This window comes from Pelmatolapia mariae, linkage group LG6 (genome assembly GCF_036321145.2).
Source record: "Pelmatolapia mariae isolate MD_Pm_ZW linkage group LG6, Pm_UMD_F_2, whole genome shotgun sequence".
Taxonomy (NCBI): domain Eukaryota; kingdom Metazoa; phylum Chordata; class Actinopteri; order Cichliformes; family Cichlidae; genus Pelmatolapia; species Pelmatolapia mariae.
Genome location: NC_086232.1, coordinates 17729334 through 17750202, shown reverse-complemented (window position 1 = coordinate 17750202; position 20869 = coordinate 17729334). Strand labels below are relative to the sequence as shown.

Genomic DNA, 20869 nt, shown 5'->3' with positions numbered 1-20869 from the left:
TAATGGAGTATTATCTTAGTATATTATTATTTTACATAAGTAAATGAATTCTCCTGTCACTACTGACAGAGGAAAAAGACTGTGGCAGAAAGGCATCCCACCTTATTAACTGTGACTAGGCTTGGGAGACAGAGCTATTCATACATGGTTAGTCTGCTTACTCACATTTCATAAATGCTTTAGTGTGATAACACTTACATCGACCATATTTTTCTATTCTATTAAAATCCACGAATGCAGATGCAAAATTACAAAAACAAACACACACAAAAAGTATAACTGTCCAAAAACTTATGGGCCTGCCTGTAGCTTCAAAATGAGTGCATTTCAGGCAGACGGAGGCTCGCTCCTCTCATATCCAATCTTTTCAATGAAGCCTGCAGTGCAGGGGGAGTCCGACTGGTCTCAACTGGTCCCACTAATGCCACTGCATTCATTCAGCACCCGTGTGGACATGAATGTTGATATTATAATTTCCTCTTCTCTACAGTTACACGTTAGATACTTATTCCTGAGTCAAGGAGTAACACCTAAATCTTGCCAAACACAGATATAGATCAAATCACGGTACACTTGTTTTCTCAACAATAAACGCAACATCAGTATCGGAGCGAAGCAGATCCAAACGTCTGGATTTTACTTTAAAAAAAGAAATGGATAAGAAGGAGAATAAAGCACCTTCCCTTTATCATTCATGGAGTGATTACTTTGTCTTTTTTTTATTTTGGTGTCACTGACAGGCCTTTCAGTCTTAAATAATTTAGCTACACAATTTGTAATGTATCTGTTGTGGAGTCTGTTTCAGCGTTTACATTTCTTTAATTATAAAAACATGAAAAGAAAAAAATCATTATTTTTCATTAATTTCTTACAAATCTTTTTTTTTTTTCTTAATTTATTTTTGATCGCATCTTAAAATTGTATTAGTAGTAGCAGTAGTAGTAGTAGTAGTATCTCATTAAGTTGGAGGAACCTCTCTAGTTTCCCCGCACGACGTCCGGATTTAATTTGAAGACGGACCACGTCCACTTCCGGTCCAGCTGTCAACAGACCCAGCAGGACACGTGTTTCCACAGTTAAAATGGTGAGTATGTTGAACTGTGGGTCTTTCTGTTTGTATAGCGTTAATAAAAGGCTTCTAAATGATCGGAGCTCGTCGTGTTTTGTAGCCGAAGATTCAGAGGGGAAAACCTGCGGAGAAAGTGGTTCATCCGTACAGCCGGAAGGCAGCTTATATGGCCCGAGAGGAGTGCAGACTTAGGAGGAAAGAGAGGTTTGTGGATGGCCGCAGAGATCAGCTCACCTTAACGAATCAATAGCATGTTGTTAGCCTCACATTTGAGCATTATGTTAAACTCTTGCCATGTCTCCGTCTCCGCGCTGCGAGTCTGCAGATACAAACACGAGCGTGGCTCCAGGGACATGTTATTAAATGTAACTTAGGCTGATTGAGACACTTCATCCTGCCTTGGCAGTTTTCTTTAACCTCTTGTGTGACGTAAACAGCGTCTGTGTGGTGATTTAAAGGAGGTTTAACTGGTTTCTTTCTGATGCTGCAGGCAGAAGACTGAGAAAGCTACTCGTCTAAGCAACATTGGTGAGAGCAAGCTTTTCGTTCATGTTATTGCAAGAGCAAAAAATAAAAAGGTGTTTATTGATGTTTTCTTTCCTTTTTTTTCTTGTGTCTCCAATCACAGGTGAGAAGCTCTTGTGGTTTCAGAGTGAGCTGGATCCAGCTAAGGCGACTTACACAAAAAAAGATGCCTGCGACATCATTGAGAGGTTTGGCTCTGGGCTTATGTTCATTTTGGATTTGCAGTATATTATTTTTCATTTGGAAGTGCACAAAAAAAGAGAGAGAGAGACCGTACATGCATTAAACTGTGAGCCCATCAGCCAGTCTGTGAGCTGCCCGAGTCTCTGGTGAGAGGGGTTCATGTTTTCAGGGCTGAGACTTCATCATCCATCAGCTCGCCATTGTTTACAAAACACTACATCGTCATCAGACAGCAGGTGATGATTTCATTTGGGCAATTAGAGCCCTCGTTTTATTCTCCAGCCTGCATGAACCCAACCCCCCTCTACCATGATTGGTCTGTTCCACTCCGACTATAACAGAAACCATCACCTTCAACAATCACAACCAAAAGTTTGAGCTGTGGCGTTAATTTTGTGCATTTTGCTCCTCCGGTTTTTATTTGAATGTATTCCTTTTTATGTGAAACTAAGATACAGATCAATCATCTGTGTGTTTTATGAGTTTCAGATTCTTTTGTGGTCACATAAATAACAGTTTAAGCAATGAATTTACAGCGCTGACTTTTCTTCAGTTTTAAACTCATGAAATACTTGTACATGTATTATAAAATAAAATGAAGCAACAAAGTGTATGAACAGTAGTATGTTTTCTGTCTTCAGATACCTCCACAGATTTGACTCTGAACTTGAGCAGATTGAACTCATGAATGGGATCAAAGGTCGGCAGGGTCGTCTCCATGGCGCCAGAGAGGCCGTAATCAAACAGACCATCGAGCGAGAGCGGGCCCAGTTTGAGGGCGTCGGTTTCGGTGAGTCTTCGTTTTTAAAAAACAAAATAAAAAAGAAACATGAGTAATTTATAGACACCTCTGGCTGTAAAACTGTCTGATCCTCTGCTGCGGTGTTTCAGAAATCCCTGACATCATCAACGGAAAACATCTGAAGACCTTTAGGTGAGTGGACGAGCTTTAATGAGCTAAACTCAACCTCTTGTTTCTCTTTGTTTGAGAAGATGTTATAATTATTCAGCTTCCATCATTTCACAGATTGGCTGATCAGCTGATAAAAGTGTATATATGGACTCTTAAGTCTAACCTTGAAATGATTCGATTTTGAAGACTGGTCATTAGTATTGTTGCGTTTTTAAATTTTGCAGAGAGTGGACTGGGGACCTGAAGAAACTTCCGAATATTAAACTGCGCAAGGTCTCGAACAAAAGTTTAGAGTCAAAGAAGGAAGGAGAGGAGAAACACGAGGGCGAGGAGCATCAGGAGGATGATGATAATGAGGAAGATGGAAGCGATTTGGACAGTGAGCAAATGGATGAGATTTCAGAGTCCCACTGAGACTCTTCATGTTGGAGCTGCTGGAGTATTAAGACTTCCTTTCAGCACACTTAATGTGATGTGTGAGAAGATGCTGCTGCTATTCTTGGACCGTCCACGAGATGGTGCTACAGCCTCAAATAGCAAAGTCAGATTTTTTTTTTTTTAGTCTGAACTCCTGCTAAAAGTTTCTCAGTGACTTCACACCAGCCTTTCTACATTCATCATTTATTGCACAAACAAATATGCATTTCATGTAACCAGGATGCTCTGTTTTATTTAGAAAAAAGCTGTTGCGGTGGGTTTAAGACACAGAGGAAACTGTATTTTCTGTGAGGTGAGAAACCAAATCGAGACTATAAAAGTGGTCATGTGTGAGTAACAGTCGCTTTGAGTAGGCCGACTTTGTGTCGGTTCGAATCAAGAGAAATGCTCATAATCTAATGTAAAAACATGAATAGGTGGCAACCATGAAAGCTCTAGTTACATCGACATATAAATAAAGGTTGTCCAGCTCAGGACCTCCGAAGCTGCAAACGACTGGGCTACTGTAGACTTTCTATTTTAACAAATAATCTAACAATAACTTTCAGACTATTATGTTTTTAGATCTGAGACTGAGCTAAAGGTTCAGTTTACAGTCTGTTTCTCTACTTATAACATCTGACTCTTTGGTGTCTGAAGACCTGATTGTCCCAAAGGAGAGTAAAGGCCTCAGTATGCTTCAGCTTGTCACACAGGCCCGATCAGGCAGGTTTAAAACAAGCTCAAGCTATTGTTTTTTTTTTTTTATCCTGCCTCACTCTCACTTTTGACAACTTTTCCAAATTCATTAAAAACTTTTGAGTAGTGTGTCTGAGGGTCATAGATCTGCACTTCGTGTAAAGTGATTGGTCCATATGTTTTGTTCAAAAATACGACAGCAGCTCAACTTCTAAATGGAGAAGTCTCTTTATGGCAGTGAACACCAGGGGCACAGAGATGTGTTACAGATCTCAGAGTCAGCACCGTGGCTACAGTGACTGAATCTGGAGCGTTTCAGATTAGCCCTCATTTGCTATAATGTTGCATCTCTGATTCTACGATTCATGCGAGGCTTCAGCTGGGCCAATCAGGACCGTGTAGGCTTTCTTCTGGGACTTCCCAGCTCTCAGCAAGAGCAGCAGCAAGTCCCCCTTACAGAACAGTGGCAGCATCAGTGAAAGCAGATCAGAGAAGCTGGGTGGTAAAAGCTGAAGCAGCTTAAATGTCCCGCCCTGTGAATGCGTGACGGAGTGTCAGCTGAGCGATCAGCTGATGTGGGGACTGATTACAAGTCATATGTGTGATTCATTTGAAACATACTGAGACCTTTGATGAGCATCTGCAGGGTGTTCACATCTTTAACTCATATCAGTGCAGGTTGAGAAAGTGCATACAGGGATAAAATGGTGTCAGTAAACCACAAAACACGGTCTTTACAAGCGTTCTGTGCCGATGGCTTTGTTTTCTGTCCTCTCTCCACACTCTGCCCCTCCTCCTTTCTTCGTGAAGCCCTTCTGACCCCAACTTTTCTGGATCACTGAAGGAGCGGATCAGTTCGTTTGTCCAGCAGCACCCACTGGAGTTGAGAACAACATTATAACACCGCACAGGTCCAAATCTCACTGTGCTCACAACATTACCATGAGCAGAGTGGGATTAGGGACTGTTCTCGGAGCAGGAGGAGATAAGTCAAACGGGGTTTTGCGCCGGCGCCACGGCAGCCTCCACCGACGTGTCAGAGTCCATCAGCGCTGCCGGAGCTGGGGCAGGGGCCTGGCTGACCGGCACCTCCACGGTTTCGTGCCTGCCATTGGCGACGGTGCTGTGCCGGGCCTGGGGGTTGTGCAGGTCCTTCTCGGGACAGTTCTGCACAGTGATGATGCGGTTGAAGGCCTTGAGGCGGCGCCACAGCTGCAGGTAGACTTTACACTGGATGTACATGAAGATGAGGCCACCCGTGAAGCCAATGGCCACCACAATCAGCTTAGTCCAGAAGGGCCACTCCAGCACACCTGAAAGGACACAGACACACACACAGCAGCTGTTAGTGCCCCTCGCCAGACGTGTGAGGGGTCATGATGGTGGCATGTGCAGAGCTGTGCTTACCCTGCGGCGTATAGTACTTCAGAAGAGAAACTCTCCATAATTCGGCTGCAATCAAGAGCGATTTCTCTTTTTAATCTCTGGAGAAAACTATTCTATTGTGCAAACACTGTAGAAATACTCTAAATATTAATGCTTATGATTTTATAGATCATATGTATAAAGAGTATCTATATTTTTCTGCATCTACTCTTACGTCCTACATCGTAAACACAACACGACACACACCACCACTGAACACAACCATGAATGTAGAAGAGCACTGAGGGCTGTTAACTGTGACTTGAAGGATAACTCGTGGATCAGAGGATACTGATCAACAATCGCATCATCTTCACATTCCTGAGAGTGTTCATCTCCATTTCACCTCTCCTCTAGTCACAGATTTCAGTTATAAGTAGTGTACCATGCAAATTACTTTTGCATTAGTTTCCAAGTGGTTTTCTCCATCCGGCTGTTTTTAAAAAAATTATTTTTATTATGTTGTTGAGATTATACTCTGAGGCTGCAGTGGGAACCTTCCTGCCTTTGAAGTATAACACCTGAAACCTTATTGTTGCAGACAGTTTGCCTTTGGGTTGCACTTTCCAATAAATTTGGTAGCTGTTTCTCTTAGAATTACCAAAAAATGTGTCACCTTTGTCAAAATAACTTCCTGTAAACACATCGCAGACTTGACAAAGATTTTCCTGCAAACAGTCCTAGACAGACTATTTGGCCAGTGTCAAAAGAAAATGCACCAGCGTCGACAGTTTACTTGAAAACTGCAAAGATTTCTGTTCAGTAAGGTAACACTGACTTTTACTGCATGTTAATGCAATAAAAATCGGATTATAATAAAATTGAAACATTTTCAGTAAATGTTAATTTCCCCAGAAACACAAAAATGACACATTAAACTAAAAGCTCTTTTATAGTCGTTAACACTGACTTTCAACTTCGTTAGGTACACCTGCCTTAATTCTTCATTGCACAGATTCAACAAGGTGTCGGAAACACATTTTGGTCCATATTGACACGACAACATCGCACAGTAGCTGCAGATTTGTCAGTTGCACACTCGTGATGTGAATCTCTCGTTCCACCACATCACAAAGCTGCTCTTTTGGACAGAGGTCTGGTGACTGTGGAGGTCATTTGAGTACAGTTAATACACTGATTTGAGCATTGTGTGACATGGTGCGTTATCAGGAGATGTGCACACTGTTGTCATAAGGGGACAAAAGCAGTCTGGCCCATCTCCTCTGATCTGTGGCATTAACAAGGAATTTTGTTCCAGAGAACCGCTGCACACTGATTGTGTGGGAAAATCTTAGTCCATCAACAGTTTCTGAACTACCCAGATGAGCCCATTTGGCACCAACAACCATGACGCGTCCCGTCATTTAAATGGCCCCACTTCTTCATTCTGATGCTCAGTTTGAACATCAGCAGATGATCTTGACCATGTCTACTTACCTCAGTGCACTGTTGCTGGCATGTGATTGGCTGATTAGATATTTCTTTTAATTGGCAGTTGAACACATGTACCTAATAAAGTGGCCTGTGAATATGGCAAGCGCGATGTAGTTACTTGGCCACATGATGCCATACCACAAGTATTGCTAAACATGCTCAGTTCAGCGGCTTCACACATTTATTTTGAGACTTTCAAATGTTACAAACTGTCTGAGAAACTGAAAGTTAACTCTTCAGAGTACTGAGGATGTCTAAAAGCAAAGTCCGTCTTCCACACTAGAGCAGGACGTCTAATGTGCAGAGAGACCTTTAGGGACGACTATCACAGTAAAACACCTAATGTATAATGTACCTAATATACCCAAACAGGCGAAACTTTTTAAAATCACTTAACCAGAGTCAGGCATGCCTACAGGTTAAAGGTACCCTGTGGGGTGCTGTGGGGGCATGTTAGAGTTGAAGAGTTGAAGCTAATACACTTTGCATGGTACAATCCTGTATAAATCCATTCCACCCACATCAATACCGGCCATAAGTAACTGACTACACCAGAAAAGAAACATTAAAGAAGTTAAACCTACTCGGTGTGAGTGAGTGGAAACTCCTTTCCACTCACTCATGCCATCTGTATGAATGAATCAATGAAAAGGAAAACAACGCCCACACATTAATGCACCCATTTTAGGAGTTCTTACTAATTCTGTGTATTTGTCGGTTATTCTATAAGAGAAGAGGTGAATATGAAATCTGAGGGATTTTACGGCTCATAGGGTGTATTAACAAACGCCACGCACACCCAGAAAAAGAAAGTGAAGTAAGTGGGTGAAACATGACATTCAATTATAATTCTCATTTAAAAAAGACAAAATATCGGCAGACAATTTAACTCAGAAAGAGAATTATAAATATAGATCTACACATTGATCATAGTAGACGATAATAAAAAAGAAGGCTTTTTGTTTATGTTACATGTGGTGAGAAATAGTATCCAACATGTAACTATGGACACACGTGTTCACATGCAAACAGTGAATGTGAAGGAGACACCACAGGGACCGTACTGTATGCTGCCTGACTCTGGCGTGTGAGCGGCGGGGAGATGAAGGGAAGGCACTGACCGTTTTTTCCGAGTCGGATCTCTTCAGCAGTTCTCCTCACCAGAATGTAGACCGACCACAACATACACACTATCGCTATCAGGTGAAACAGCACTGAACAGAAGATCTTCCTCCTCTCGCTCTTCGACATGTGTAGCTTCTCCCACTGGAAGAAAGAGGGGAGAACGCAGGAGGGAGACAGAGAAACACGCTCAGAACTGCCCTGCATATCTCAGCGCTTAACGCTTTTCAGGAAGACCTAAGTGTGTGCGTACCTTGCTTAAAGGTTTGAGCTTCGTCTCCATGATGAAGTCAAATTTGCAGAGTTCACAGCAGCGAGTGTCGGAGGATTTGATCCACTGGTTGAGACAGGCCTGATGAACAAAACTGAGGCTTCCCGTGCAGCGACAGGGCATTATCAACGGACACTCGTCGTCCCCCTCACAGTGGCAGATCCTGCACACAGACATAAGGAGGAAAAATGACCTGCAGTCTCTGCACCGTTTTATTTTAGTGCCTCTCTCTGACTTTGCTTATTTGGCCTCATCTGGGCAATGAAGATAAACTTGGGGTCAGTACGTGATCAGTTTTCACACTTATGTAACTAACCTGCAGACCTCCAGCTCAGAGTCATCAGAGCAGGGATGCGGTGTGTTCCCATTCGCACCACAGTGTTTCTGGAGTGTGGGCACTGACATGTCCCCGCCCCCTGACCCCTTCTCCTGGTATCTCTTGGTGATGAGCTCCTCGCCGTCGTCGGCCAATGAGGAGCTGCCTCTTGGGCTCTGTGACTTGTAGCTCTTCGTACCCTTATCTCTGCCCTGCGATCGATCCCTCTGCGATGCATGACCGTCTCTCTTCACTGAGCTCCCGTGGTTGTGGCGCTTCTTAAGGCCGCTGCTGTCCTCCATCAGAGGTTGACTCTCTTTCCCTTCATCTGAGCCTACAGATTGCAGCTCCATGATCTCGGCTTTGTCTTCTCCTCCTTTGTGTGCGTTTATCACCTCCCTGTCTCGGCTGCTCCCGCTGCGGCGGCGCGCTCTTCTGGCTTTCTCTTTGCTCCAGCTGCGGCTCTCGCGGCACGCCTCATCCTCAGAGGAGTCTGAAGGCGGCGCACCTGTGCACCGGAAGCGAGGCGGGAGATCCCTCCGGTTCCTGAAGGAGTGCTCCCTCTTCTCGCCCAGCTCACTACGGTCAGAGCTGAGGCTCCGGTCGCTGTGGTCGTGCTTGCCATTGGTTTCCACGCAGTCGATGGCCGTGCAGCTGCTTCTCTTGCGGCGGTGACGTCGCTTCACCTGCTTTTTCTGTGCCTGAGCCGATGAGCCCAGAGTGGTGCCAGTGACTGTCATTGCAGAGGAGTTGTGTGTGTGCTTTTTGTGTTTGCGTGACTCAGACGCATCCTCCTCTAAGCGGGTCAGCTGTCCAGAACTAAACACACACACACACACACACACATTCACACACAGATGGAGATGAAATAAAGTGAAACAAGATGGAAAAACATAACTCTGTCATAACTATAGCAATGGGCTGAAACATAGCTGCATGATTTTAAAGATTAAGTTTAGTCAATTTACTAGTAACAATTTATGCTACCATTTTTGATATTGATTACTTAACAAGTAAAGGATTTAACTTGTGCTATGCAATCATACAGATTGAGAATGAAGATGAACAGGTCCATCGATAGGTTAGCCATAGAAATGAAAGAAAGTAACCTGTAAGACTCCAAAGCACCACATCTGTCCCTCTGAACAATCCTGCAGAATTGACACCCTCATCAATTCTAAGAGTTTATATATCAGGATATAATAAAAATAATATTTTGTCCTAAAATGAAGAACAACATATGACACGTATCATTATTTAACTAACGAAAATGAAGAAACTAAGTCCCATGATTCAGTGAGTTGTAGAACCACCTTTAGCAGCAATAACTCAAAGCAATGGTTTTCTGTCTCTCACATCAATGTGGAGGAATTTTCGCTGACTCTTCCTTACAGTGTTGCTTCAGTTCCTTGAGGTTTGTCAGCATTTGTTCATGCACAGCTCTCTTACAGGCCCACCAAAGGATTTCAATAAGGTTAAAGTCTGGACTTTGGACCATTGCAACACTGATTCTTTTCTTTTTCAGGCTTTCTGGTGTAGAAGATTGTGATATTGTGTTAACGCACACCTGAACAATTCAGAGGAGAAAACTCCCCAAACTTCTGCTTCAGGCGCACACCTGAGCACACTTGCTGATGATCAATTAACCAGGTGTATTTACGGTAAAATGACAATTCTCTTTATATATTTCCTGCTGTCATTCAGGTTAATTTCTAAGTGACAGAATTAGGGCTGCCCATGATTTCTTTCTTATACTTGGAAACACGTTATGATCACGGAATATCTCATTCTTCTTTAATTAATGTGGATAACAAAGAGTTATTTGCTATTAGAGGTTGCTAACACAGCTTCTGTTTCATTTGAAGGTGAGAGTAGTTGGACAGAAACTGCCCCTGCAAAACAGGAAATGGATAACAGGAAACAGAATGGAAACTAAAGCTTATGATCAGGCTAAATAATCAAACAAGCAGGCAGTGAACATGGACTGAACTTAGAACAGCAAATTAAGGTGCTAACACGCACACACACACACACACACACACACACACACACACACACACACACACACACACGCACACACACACACACACACGCACACACACACACACAGAGCCTCGTTTCGGCCATGAAGCCAAAGGACTGAGCCTGTCAGTGTGGCCAACACGGCACCAGTGGGTATAACAAGCTGAAGGTTTCCATTTCTGCAATCAGTCATCTTACCCCCCCCCCATTGATTGCGCTATGGGAGCGCCACAGCACACATTTTAAGTTTGTTATGCCCTGGGGGTGCAGCCGACCATGCTAATTCAGTCTCCCACTCAGAAGAGAAGTGTGCATGTTAATATCAGAGAGAAGCCTGGCTGCTCCTGGCTTTAAAAGAGATGTTTGAACAGATATTTGCAGATAGTCAAGGAATGGAGTCTTTCTTCCCAGGTAACTGTAACTGCAAGAGAAGCCAATCTTACCTGCATATGTCCTGAGCAGATGGTGTTATGGATGTCCTTGAGGCTGTAGTAAGCCCTGCAGTCGAGTTGCTAGCCTGCAACAACCAACATCCTCTATTTAGTGCATCCTACAATTACTTATGAGTTACTAAACAACCAATCACACATTGTTTTATGAATCAGGTTCCAGTAAATGTTTACTGGGGCTCAAATGTGGGTGCATTTTTATTTTTTATTTTTTTTGTAGAAGGTACTCCTGAAATACCCAAAAACCTAAGACTTGAGCATTTAACTTACTTAATGCATAAAATATAGACAGTAGATATATATAAAATACTACAATAAAATTGAAGGTGAATTATTAATTTCTGAGGGACAACAGCTTTTAGATTCTCTCCTACACACTGCAAAAATGTTTGTTAATGAGTGAACTTCAGAATTTTATGATATCACCAGAAATGGGAGTGATGTGCTAGTACTGTAGGTCATAGGGCATCTAACATAATACTAGATAATTTCATATATTATGGTTGTAAAGTCATTAATAGCTTTTCAGTTTTCTTCCACTGTGCTTGCATTCAATAATCAGTGACACTGAGTAGGTTGCACCTCATTTATGCACCCATATTATACTGTAAATCGCTGCCTCTTTTTAAAACTCTTTTAGCTAATATGTGAACAAACAACGGCTTATTTCCACCTCTGGCAAAAGTAGAGTAACTAGAGTTTTCTGAGCTGCATTTCTGGTCACGTAAAAAACTAAACTTCCGTGTTATGATTTCTACTTTCAAATCGGGTTTAGTCTCAGATGATTCATTGGAATACACTGAAGAAAGTCTTCAGCCGTTGAGGTTGTTTTTGTTAAAAACAGCTGCCTAGTGCTGCTAAAAACCAGCGTGAGGGTGGTGAGCCTTCTTTATTTGAAGGCCGTGCGAAAAAAAAATAGAAAAGACTTATAGATGTGATAAAAAAAAAATGAAGTGATCTGTAGCTTTTCAAATGATGATTGATGTTTATACGAGAAATCTGAACTAATGGACCTTAAATGAAAATTTAGTACTCTGTGTGAGTCATGCATCAGTGTGCACTTGATGTTTTGTGAACATCCATCTCTACTCTAAGTGTGACGCACACCCTAACCACATTCTCACACATCAAACTGTGCTTTCCTATGCAATGCTACCGTACACTATCAACTGTGACCTTGATTTTAATGCTTTAAGCACCGATATTTAACAGTTACCTTGGAGATGTTGCTGGATCGACTCCCTGAGCGCCCAGGTGCCTTCCTCCCCTGCAGGGGAGATGGAGAGACAGAAAATCATTAGAGCCCAATAAACACGCTGAAGGATGTGATGCTTTAATAGTGCGCAGCAGCTGTGGAGCCTGAGGCTTTAAACCAATGATTTCTTTGGCACACAACACCAGACAGAACCATAAAATCATATTGGAACAATATTTTACAGCCCTTGTGTCGACTTCAGCTAATGGCTGATTCACCCGAAAATGTTTTAGTGCAATCTGCTGCAGAGCTGCTGCTGCTTTTTTTTTTTCTTTTTTCTGTGTATGATAGTGATAGATAAAGTCTTTAAAACTACTCAAATATGCCCATGTCAAGTTCAGGAAGGTGAATATTAATGCACAGAAAAGCAGCACCTCCAAAAATAGGCGAGGTGAGAAATGTGACTGCACCTTTTGTAGAAAAGACACTAAAGTTTAAATCTGCAATAAAAACAAAACTCCAATAATCAAACTAAGCTGCTTTTAACACCAGCAGGTATTCAGCACTGATCAGTCCTACTGTGTTTACCGATGAAAATCCAGCATCAAGAGTCGTGCACAGCCTCATGTCCTTGCTGCTTCATTGTGACCTGAGCTAAAGCCAGCCAATCCCATTACCTGGTTGTCCCGCTAAGAGCACAAGATGCTGCTCTGCAATGTGTCTCTATTTAAAGGCAACTTAAGGCACTTTTTCTAGAATGTGCCCTGAGCGCTGATTGTCTGAACTCACCTATTAGACCTTGGGCTTCGCCAGCAGACATCTGTAGCCTGCAGCAGCTTTACTTACCAATGAAATGGTGGCGAGTGGGAGTTACCAAGTGACGACCAGCTGGTAAACCACCAAGAAGGTAAATATCTTCTCCATAATAATTTGGTGCCAAATTATTTTCCAGACACTTTAGATCTGTCCTGATCCCAAAATTCTTACCATCATATCATTGAAACCTAGCTTCTAGTTTACATATGAACCACATCAACAACATGGTGTTGATGTTGTTGTTCAAATCAAATCAGCTGGTTGTGAGTTGGGAAAGCTACAGATTGCTGAATAAGTAATGCAGATGAACCGAAGCAGTCACAGCGAGCAATTATTTTTCTGGTTCGCTTTCATCCTCAGCCACATGAACCTTTGCACCTGCATTATGGGATTAAATCTGGCTTTGTTGCAGATATTTGGTGGATACTGTTTTAAGTATCATACATGCAATGAGCACAAGCTAATAACCTACCAACTGTCTGGTACTGTAGTGGGTGGGCAGTGGAGAATGAACTGGCAGGAATTAAAAAGACAATGGACATCATGGATAAAGCTGGCTGTATTTTTCATTCTGTCAATAAATCCTAAAACCAAAGATGTAACTGCAACTTTTCCCAAAACCAGTACCCATCTGATCCTAATGTCATATTGTCTACACTGAGGTGTTAATTAAAATCAGAGAAGATGCTTTCATTCCTCAAACGTCTCTGTCCAGGGCTTGCATGAGTTAATGCAGCTAAATATTAAAGTCTCCCTGAATTTAAATCGTGGCAATATTCATGATTTTCAGATTAGGACTGCATTCAGAGGGAATTAAAACCCACTTTTGTCCAAATGTGTGGCCCCGCTTTGGACATGACAGGTATTAGTTTTGGGAAAAAATTATAAAAGTACATGAAGTCGGTTGTGTTACTGGGATTTCCAAGAGCAATAACTATTAAAATATTTCACAACCCTGATGGCCTTGACACTAATAAACAAAGAAAGGTTTCAAAGAAACAAAAACAAAAATACAGCAGCTGACAGCACATATATGTAAAGGTAGTAACACCATAAACTCCACCATCAATGTCTGCAAGTAGGATATCTATAACACCTGTCAGTATGAAAGTGGACACTTTAAAGGGCTGAAATTTGTTAAGTTTTATGTATCTTACAGGATGTTTGTGGAGTTCAAAGTTGGAATGTTAAATGTGGGTGGTTTTTCCATAGATCTATTTTTTAAAATACTTGACATAAAATAGGAAAACCTGAGCTTGCATGTATCAGCCCACACACAGCCACAGTTGTAGGTACACTGTGAAAATCACTGAAATAAAAAAGAGACACTGACAAGCAGAGAACTGCATCATCTAAGCTGATCAAGGGATTTTCTGATGGCCACTTTTAAATCAGCGCAGTCCTGTGTGGAGTCAAAGCAAACACTCCTCTGCCTTTTAGAGGAGATGGACACACGTTCACATGTATGTGACCAGTTATAATTACTCACATTATCTTTCCAAAGTTTCATAATAAAAAGGGTATTTCTAAGAAGATACAACTGATGCCTGGTAGTCATGTAATTCCTTCCAGTCAGGTTGTGTTTTTGTGTTGTGGTAAATCTCTAGTGCGTCAAAAAAAACCAACAAAAAAACCCTGAAGTGGGTGATCAAAGACTACAGCTATGAAAGGAAATAATGAGATCTTGATTATTTTTTTTTGGAGTTTTTTCCATTAACATTAATGCTTACCCCCCAAAACACAACCAACATCAGCTACACAACCAGTGGGCTAAAGCAGACGTTCTCCAACAAAACGGATTCATTTTACCAAACTAGAATATCTTTTGGAAAAGATGTGCATGGACATGTATGTGCTGTTTTATAATTTCAAAAAAGTAATAGATGGGGGGATTAATACCAATTTCCTCCTTGCATTCTGTTGCTCTAAATAGTGTTTAACATTGCTTAAAACAACAAAAAAGAAATCAACAGGAAACAGACTTGAGCCTGCCAGGCTAACTGTTTCCTCTTGCTTCTAGTCTTTGTGCTGTGCTATGCTAAACACATCTGGGACCAACCTTAACTCATAGATAAAGTTCAGTGTTCCAAAACACATCATGTGTGAGTTGCTACAACTTATCGATACCCTGCTACTGAGTCTTTCACCCTTCTAAGGCCAACAAAGTCCAAACAATTCAAGCACGCTTCCTTTGATGGAGCGTACATACAAATAAAGAAGAAGCAACTCTCAGGTAAGAAAAGAGGCCAAAAACAAGGGAGGCAGCACAAGTTTGTCCTACACCTAAAAATAAATACTGCACAGAACCAGTCAGATAAGTTAACCTGTCTTTTATAAAGCACATGTTCACAATATGCTTTACACAAAATGATGGAGGGGTGAGATGTGTCTAACCGCACAACAGCAATCTAGCAGACAAAGTCACACTTTGTGTATTTACAGACGTTTTCTAGGTTGCTCATTGTGTGATTATGTAAAATAGTTTCTTGCCTTCTAAACGAAAGGACATTACATCAATTCGAAATACATCTATGTGACAACAAAGGTTAATCAAGAGAAGAGCAAAAAGAAGCTTTACCCTTAGCAGATGAGCATAAAGCACCATAATACCATAATAATGCCTGCGTTCATAGCACTGGTACAGTACTGACACTTCAATTCTTTGGCTGGCACATAACAAAGATTAAAAAAATACTATTCAAAGATAGAAGAGCAAATGCTATTCTACAATTCCTAATGTCAGGGCTACACACTCACAAAAATACTTTGGTCATGAATTCTTAGAGAAAATACACGACACCTAATTTTTTAAGTGCATCAACTTTTAAATGCCACAGCAAAACAGGGCGATAAGAAACTGACCATCATAAGACTCCAGCAAAACATATAATTCCTCTAGGTTTAGCTTCTATAAGCTATAACTGATAGCTCTCCAGTAATGAAGTGAAGTTTCAGAGGTAGCGTACTGCTGTCGCTCACCTGAACCTCGAATCCTCTGTTGGCACTCCAGCTCTGATGCACAGCAGAGACTCTGGCGAGTCTGTGTGTGGACATGTGCATGTTTCTTCAGAGGGGATTAAGTGATGTAGCATGGACTGAGGGATGTATTTTGGTTCTGTACTTTGGCATACGATCAAACACACCTACAGCCCCATTTAGACAACCAACCATGACACTGCAGCTGCACACTTTATATTTGAAAGCGGTGCATTTGACAAAATCCCAGCTTTAAACAACCTCAGAGTATGTCTTTATAACACAAAGTGTTCACTGAGCCACAATGAAAGTTCAGGTGAAAACAACAGATACAATTCCATAAGAAACCCAGAGTCACAGACCAAACTGACCAACAACTGTCAGCAAATCCTGACTTTATTATCAAGTTCTGATTGTTCCAACAATATTTTTTTTTGTTTGTTTTTGGTTGAAACTTTAGCCGAATATCAACCATAAACAGATCGTCTTAAGATGCAGATCAAAATGGTAGAAAGGAACAGTGTTTCAGTGCTTTACGAGCATAAGCCATAGCATTTAAAAACATGGAAATCCAAATGTAACAACTATGCATCTCACCATCTGGAAAGTGTCGGATTAGCAACAGCATCGTTTTACAGCATGACCATGATACCCAAAACACTGCCAATGCAGTGAAAACATACCTGGATAGAAAAACAGACGATAAAACACCATCAGTCATGGATCAGAGCCATGACCTCAACATTATTGAAGCAGCGTGATATCTTCTCAACAGAGAACAGAACAAAAGGCAGCCAACATAAAAAGAAGAGCTCTGAATGTCCTTCAAGAAGCCTGGAGAACTATACCTGAAGACGACTTGAAAACCTACAAGAAATAGAGAGTTTAGGCTGTGCTAATGATCAAAAGTGGTTATACCAAATTCTGACGTACAAGCTTGTCAAAATCGTACAAACTCTGTTTTTACTTCATATACTGCATTTCCATTTATTCCATGCAGTACTGCAAATTCATCAGTTCTGACAAGATCTCCAACACCACTGGCTGAAATGCAGCCCAAAACCATACAGAGCCTCCACCTCCACCACCACTACAAAAGGCCCTAGACTCTCCTGACCTCCTCCTTACGTAATGATAATTTGAACCAAAAATGTAACATTTGGATTCATCACTCCATGAGACCTGTTGCCCCTGATTTTTAGTGCAGTTGTTTTGCAATTTGATATACCTCAACCTTTTCTTCCCGTTTGCCTTCCTAAAGAATGACTTCTTGACAGCCACCCACCAACAGTAGATGGATCTGCTGAAGTTCCGGATGCATCTCTCAGGTTTTGTGTCAGGTATTTGCTGGATTCTTTTCTATTTCTTCAGTACATGACTCTCAGATAGTGTTCATCTGCTGCAGATAGTGTTTTTTTAGGCCTGCCACTTCTTCTTCTGCTCTTTTGTTATCCATTTTCCTCAAACTTTTAAGGACACTCTGCACACCATGCCAAGAAGTTTTTGGCTAAGAGCTCACTAACAAGGAATCACACTGTTGGTGCAAAAATAACATTCTATCCCTGTGGTAAAAGTAGAATACATCTTTAAACAAGATCAGAACAGCTTACTGTACAAACACCAATGTTTAGATATTACAGTTATTGCAGGTTTTTCTGCAATAGAAGCAGGATAAGGTTCCTCTGGTGGGTGTGCCCCACCAATCCAGCCTTAAACCACTGCTGTAACCAAACAGTAATGGTACACATGATGTATCATGGTTGATTTATTCAGATCAACTTTGAGTCCATTAACTGTATTTTCTTCACTGGATTGTTTTCAGCTGCAACAGAAAAAAAGAGGAAAATTGCAAAAAACCAAAACAAAACAAAAAACCCCCACAATGTAATGAAATGATGAACATTTCCAAAAGTCTGTATACTTTTGGGACTGCTCTACAAGATTAAGAAGAAAACGCAACACTGCACCAACCTAAGGAAGCTGGCACAGCTAGTTCAAACTCAGAGCTGGTCAGCAATTTCTTGCTTCATAAGCAGATTTGTAATGATTAGTGGGATATCAAAAACAAAGAAACTAGTCTGGGAAGACTCATTCAACAAATTATGCATGAGTATTATTTGTTAGATAATGTATGGGCAATATACTCATCCTGTTCTTTATCAGTACTGTCAGAGAAATACAGCACTATGCTATGCATCTAACTTTATCAGATGACCAGATGTGTAGCAGTTTTTGTACCACAGCATACCATGAAGTGAAGTGAGGTCAAGTTTAGGCCCATTCCTGAGATTATGAAACCATTCCTCTGATGGTGGAAAACTTTAATCAACAACTGAAAAACTGCAGATATCAAGGAATTTTTTAAGATGGAATGTTATTTTGGATAAGTTGATGCCATATTAAAATTGCATACAGCTTAAATATCAAGATGACAAATTTGACCATTCAATTTGTTTAGCGAGCTCTCCTGCATGAAAAATGCTTACGTATATGAGCTATGCTCCAGCAGCTCCTACAGCTGTGTGTGTGCCATGATGTGTCACTGTGGGATATTTTACTTGCTGTGAACGGATGTGATATAATTTAATCCTTCAGTCTGTGATATGATAGCTATGATGTCAGGCTCTACCTCAAAGCTGAAAGCACCAAACCCCAAGTGAGGGATCAGTGATACATCTATACTGTACATGTGTGTTGTTTAGTGAGTGAGCTGAAAAGCCTGGGAACTTAAATTCGAGGCTGATAAAAACACGCACACAAGCGCGCGCGCACACACACACACTGTCCACAAGATTAATACTGAATCGATTTACATCAGCCTTCTGACAACAGAAACAACTTTTTTGCAATCTTTATGTTTACTTTTAAGCCTTAACCAAAAAAACAACAACACAACGGTCACACAAAGCCTTTACTCACTCTTAGTGAAATTTCGAGTTACGAGGTCAGAGACTCACCTCGATCTTGTCTTTGGAGCGAAGAGCGCTCTTGCCATTGTTGGCTATGTCCCTGGACGGAACCACAGTTATCTGTTGTACTGGCATGCTGCTGTTTCCAGGCAACGCTCCGGAGTTACTCCCACAGCATTCCCAGTCCTGTCCTCCAATCTGCGTCCCTGTGTGGGATCTGCTCTCGCGTCCGCAAGCTCGCTCCTGAAATAGGAAGAGGCACTCCCGGATCGCACTTATTTATCGAGCCAATCCGGATCATCAAGAAGAGCGGAGATGAAACGGGATCAGGTCACCGTGGTAACAAGAAGATAGCAGGATGGTGGGGTGTGAAGTCGTCATGACGACTGGGAAACTACTCCACAGTGCCCACCACCTCCTCTTCTTTCTCCCCCTTTTTCGCTTTCCTGCTGAGGGCGAGACAAGAGAGGAAGAGTTGAGATGGAGCTGAGCAGTAAACAAGGAGGCAGGGAAACTGTGTTGTTGTGACGCACGTGTGTGTGAGTGTGTGAGAGTATGTGTGTGTTCTTGTGTGTCTTTGCAAAAGGGGTGGGGCCAGGATTTTGTTGCTGTATAACAAGCATAAGGTCCACGAGGATTAGGGCTTAGACTAACCTCAATCTCCTCCTCAGACCAGTGGCGCTGCTAATAAGCTTACACAACTTGTGCACATGGACAGCACTCACTCATACACACACCTCATTCCTTCAGTCATGTTAGCCAATTAAACGAACATTAATATCTGACTCGCTATGAAAGGACAAATCTCCAGCCATATCAGTCTTCACTTCAAAGAGTGCGTTTGTGTGTGGGGGGGGGGGTGTGGGTGGCAAGGATGTAATCCTATTCCACATGGTCTCGGGTCACGAGGATTATGATTGATATAACTGGAAAATGTGTGACTGAAAGTGATTAGTGAAAAGCAGGGGCATCTTCACAGACATGCTCAGGTAGAGCTAGAGAAACAAGAGCCAGGAGTTAAACTAGGAGCAACTAAAGATGCTTTTTAAAAGTAGCTCAAACAACTTTGTGAGACAAAAAGTTACAACATACATGTGACACATTTAAAAAAAAACAATAAAGCACCCCAGTATCCACAGGTTACACATAAACCCTCAAAAGTAGGCCTAAACAAACAAAAAAATTCATCTGGGCTTTTGATGAGGACACATCACAACTCCTCACATTAAATTCCTGTTGTTAACAAATACGCTTTCATATGATCTTCTTGGTTAAAGATTGACCCAGTTTTCTTAGATTATATTGTAAGGTGAAGACCCTGCAAGGAGTGAATTAGAAAAATGTTCATCTGTTGTCAGCATGCGGTCGTTTAAGGTGGACTGAGGCGAAGTGGAAAGCTGTCCTTTGGTCTGATAAATCAAAGTCAGGAAATCATGGAACAGCCGTTTCTGGGCTAGAAAGAGACACCATCCAGCTTGTTATTGGTGCACAGCTCATAAGCAATCATATGTGACTATATGGAGTACCATTAGTGTGCAGGGCACCACTGTGTTGCATCATCGCTTCTCCTTCTCTGAGTGTTTGAGAGCTAAGGAGTCCAAATGGTTTTGCACTGTTGCAGCAGGATTTCAGCTGCTCAGGAGGTAAGAGCCTGCTTTGTTGTATTATTCATTTTGTAATGCTCCAAATGTTTTTTCAGTGGGTGACAGCTCTGGAATGCAGGCAGGCCAGTTTCAGAGATATTATGAAAGACAAGGCATGAAAAGAATCCCGAATTGTAGAAGGAGAAGAGATGAGGGTTAAGAGGAGCCCTTTGAAAGACTTATTTTGGGGCAAATAAAACTACATTTTATGAATTTTCTTGCAAGCTTTACGTTTACTCCGTGACTTTATGCAGAAAAACTAATCAAAGATAACTTGTTTGCTTATTATCTGTGTGAACACCTATATCAAAGCAGAGGTTTTTACAGTTTGCTGGTTTGGTCTATTCAGGTGCGTGTTAACACAATGCCACAATCTCCCCAGGAGTGGATGTCCAAGCAAATCCCAGCATTGCACAGTCAAACCATGCAAAACTCAAAGAAATCTAAGAGCTACATATCAGACTCTACAGACTCTAAGTATGGCT

At 41.6% G+C, this 20869-nt stretch overlaps 2 protein-coding genes across 4 annotated transcripts; one reads left to right on the top strand and one right to left on the bottom strand.

Moving 5' to 3' along the window:
- Positions 1–1025: 1025 nt before the first annotated feature.
- tma16 (translation machinery associated 16 homolog) lies at positions 1026–3470 on the top strand. The gene is made up of 7 exons (XM_063476062.1): positions 1026–1084; positions 1170–1273; positions 1560–1597; positions 1698–1782; positions 2419–2567; positions 2669–2711; positions 2915–3470. Exons 1-7 carry the CDS (start codon positions 1082–1084, stop codon positions 3102–3104), a joined length of 612 nt encoding a protein of 203 aa, XP_063332132.1. The 5' UTR covers positions 1026–1081; the 3' UTR covers positions 3105–3470.
- Positions 3341–19295, bottom strand: LOC134629082 (E3 ubiquitin-protein ligase MARCHF7-like). 3 transcript variants are annotated; one of them, XM_063476059.1, is made up of 8 exons: positions 18790–19295; positions 12062–12112; positions 10840–10913; positions 8375–9193; positions 8041–8221; positions 7787–7931; positions 5214–5258; positions 3341–5119 (listed from the first exon to the last, which is right to left on the bottom strand). In XM_063476059.1, the coding sequence occupies exons 1-8, from the start codon at positions 18874–18876 to the stop codon at positions 4797–4799; spliced, it is 1725 nt and encodes a 574-aa protein (XP_063332129.1). In that variant the 5' UTR covers positions 18877–19295; the 3' UTR covers positions 3341–4796. The 3 variants fall into 3 exon arrangements, with proteins under 3 accessions (XP_063332129.1, XP_063332130.1, XP_063332131.1); XM_063476060.1 differs by lacking the exon at positions 18790–19295 and adding an exon at positions 15836–15931; XM_063476061.1 differs by lacking the exon at positions 5214–5258 and having other exon boundaries at positions 18790–19294.
- Between the last annotated feature and the right edge of the window lie 1574 nt (positions 19296–20869).